This window comes from Aspergillus stella-maris (genome assembly GCF_047715825.1).
Source record: "Aspergillus stella-maris strain CBS 113639 unplaced genomic scaffold BDV14scaffold_178, whole genome shotgun sequence".
Classification (NCBI taxonomy): Eukaryota; Fungi; Ascomycota; class Eurotiomycetes; order Eurotiales; family Aspergillaceae; genus Aspergillus; species Aspergillus stella-maris.
In genome coordinates this window covers 1-2,532 of record NW_027396972.1, presented here as the reverse complement: position 1 = coordinate 2,532, position 2,532 = coordinate 1, and the positions used below count along the sequence as shown (strand labels likewise).

The following is a 2,532-nucleotide window of genomic DNA, read 5'->3' as shown; positions in this document are numbered from 1 at the left end:
ATTTTTATTTATTTATTTTTAGGTATATTAATAATTTCAATATCTATATTATTCTTACTTGCCTAAACATTAAAGTAAAATACTAAAAAGTTAAACTATTTAACTAGTTTAAGATTTTGACTATAAATTATAATACTATTATAAAATATTATAGTATTATTAAGGTTCTTTTTAGCAAAAAAATTAGGCAAAAGACCAGGCTTGGTTTTAAAAACTAGTTTTTTAAACTTGTAATTATAGCATAATTAGTAGTTATTTTAATACTAATATAATTTACTCGATTTACTAATGTGACGGCTAGCAAGCGGTCGGAAATGGCTACTTTGGCCGCCATTTTACCAGTCATGGTAACAGTAACGGTTGTGTATCGGAAGATAGTAAAGCCGGGAGCCGCCAACTTCAACCGATGCATCTCTCGATCATTTACACGAGCCGCTATCCCTCATCCATGTCCTGGGCCAAACACGAAATCGGGGCAGAATTTTTCACTCATCATCATGGCTGCTCCAATCCACCGGCACCGTTCATCATTGGAGGGTGTAATCTTTCCTGCACCACAACGTTTGACGCCAGAAGAGCACGATAAAGCCACCAGGCTTTTTGACAGGATCATCGATCATTTCGAGCCTTTGCAAGCATCTGGCAATGATTACAAACCAATAACACTTCTACGCCTCACAAAGGACGGGGTCCTTATTGAAGACGAGTTTCTAATCCTTTCTTTCACTTTCATCGAACACGATCGACTTGGACTCACGGAAGAAAAGGAAATCGGCTTAGCAGAGACCCTGTCAAATCTGCACAGCTTTCAGAAATGGACTGCCGAAAAACGACATGCCCTTGATCAAAGTTTGGTCAAGTTTGCCAGGTATCTGATGGATAATTTTTTCCTACCTCGTATGTCGCTGGTATGTACCTAAATTGTGAGGTGCTTACTCTTCTTAGTTAAATCATTGGCCGCAAAGACTCCTCAACCTACGCCGGCATCTCTTTCTCGTCTTAGTTTGTCAGAACCAGCTATTGGTACTCCACAGCGTGTCTCTAATCTGCGGCAAAGCTGCCTTCAGCGTGACCGACATCGATGTGTCGTAACCCGAAAATTTGACATTCAGGAGGGTGAAATGCGATTTAAAACCGATGGAAATAACGTGAAAGACGATGACGAGAATCCCTTGCTGCCGGAAAGCAATGACATGACCTATCTAGAAGTGGCGCATATCATTCCTCATTCCCTTATGTCTCTTAGTGACATTGAAGGAGAGTCGAAACTAGTGCGTCACCATGTATGCCTATTAATTTTTGCTGACAGATTTTCCAGGCTGGGCGAAAGCAAGTTGCCCATAAAATTTTGAAAATGTTTAACCCCGGCGCTATCCACCTCATTAGCGGAACTGACATTGACCGACCAATGAATGCGCTTACCTTGACTCATGACCTTCACAGGTTGTTCGGTAATTTTGAACTTGCGTTTGAACCAGTTCAGGATCAACAGCACACATATAAAATCGACTATGTAAATACAAACCGCATGTTTCGAGGCCACAAACTTCCTGTTACCCGCACGCTCTACATCACCCCGGGCAGAAATATAGAACCGCCTTCCCCTCAACTTTTGGAACTTCATCGTGCTATAGGGCGTATTCTTCATCTTAGTGCCGCGGGTGAATATATCGATAAATTCATTCGGGACATGGAAGATATGGAAGGGGGAGAAGTGTGCTCGAACGGGTCTACTCGTATTGATGATTACGTCCGTTACAGACTTACTACTCGAGTTCAGCAGATGCTTGTTTTCTAGGGATTGGCAGGTTGTCGGTCTTGAGAGGATTCTCTAAGGAGTCCGTTGTGCGCGGATTCGCCTAAAAACATAAGCCGATTAAGAGACAACACCTCATGTTTAATGTCTTTTCGAAGCGAATGCCTGCTTAAACACCATTTTTACCGTTTATGCCTGGAGGATACGTGCTTGTAGGAATATCTGATGGGTCTGTCCTTAACTCAAGAGCCAAACCCTTGTTTTCATGAACCAATGAGCTGTTTATTATTCTCCCTACATGTTGCCAAGTAACTACTGCGAGCACTAACCTGATGCTAATTCTAAGATATTATTATTGAAGAACTTGGGCGGTGGCGGGTAGCAGGGTATCATTTTGATTGGAGGTATTACCAGCGTCCCGCTAACCAGCACATTATATACTAGATAAATATTTTATTTAATAGGCAGGTTTTTAAAATAGTATACTAAATAGCTAATTTATTTAATTACTAGAAATAGTCTAGCAAACTAGCAGGTAAATTTATATAATAACTTAGATATATAGTAAGGTATAGCCCTTATATAGGTAAATATAGGCCAGGTCTTTAATATTTATTTTTATAAGCTTGTATTTTTAATTATAGCTTTACTTTATATAAATTATAGTAAATTTTAAGGCTTTTTTAATATTTTAATAAGTAGTAAAATCTTGCTTAAATATATATTTTAAAAAATATTATAGTTATTATAGCTTAAGACTAAATAAAAGTTTATAT

At 38.7% G+C, this 2,532-nt stretch overlaps 1 protein-coding gene across 1 annotated transcript; it reads left to right on the top strand.

Annotated features, from left to right (window-relative positions):
• The first annotated feature begins 439 nt into the window (after window positions 1-439).
• BDV14DRAFT_37361 (uncharacterized protein) lies at window positions 440-1,223 on the top strand. Its single transcript, XM_073776644.1, has 3 exons — window positions 440-897; window positions 946-1,002; window positions 1,058-1,223. The coding sequence occupies exons 1-3, from the start codon at window positions 498-500 to the stop codon at window positions 1,090-1,092; spliced, it is 492 nt and encodes a 163-aa protein (XP_073621598.1). The 5' UTR covers window positions 440-497; the 3' UTR covers window positions 1,093-1,223.
• Window positions 1,224-2,532: the final 1,309 nt, after the last annotated feature.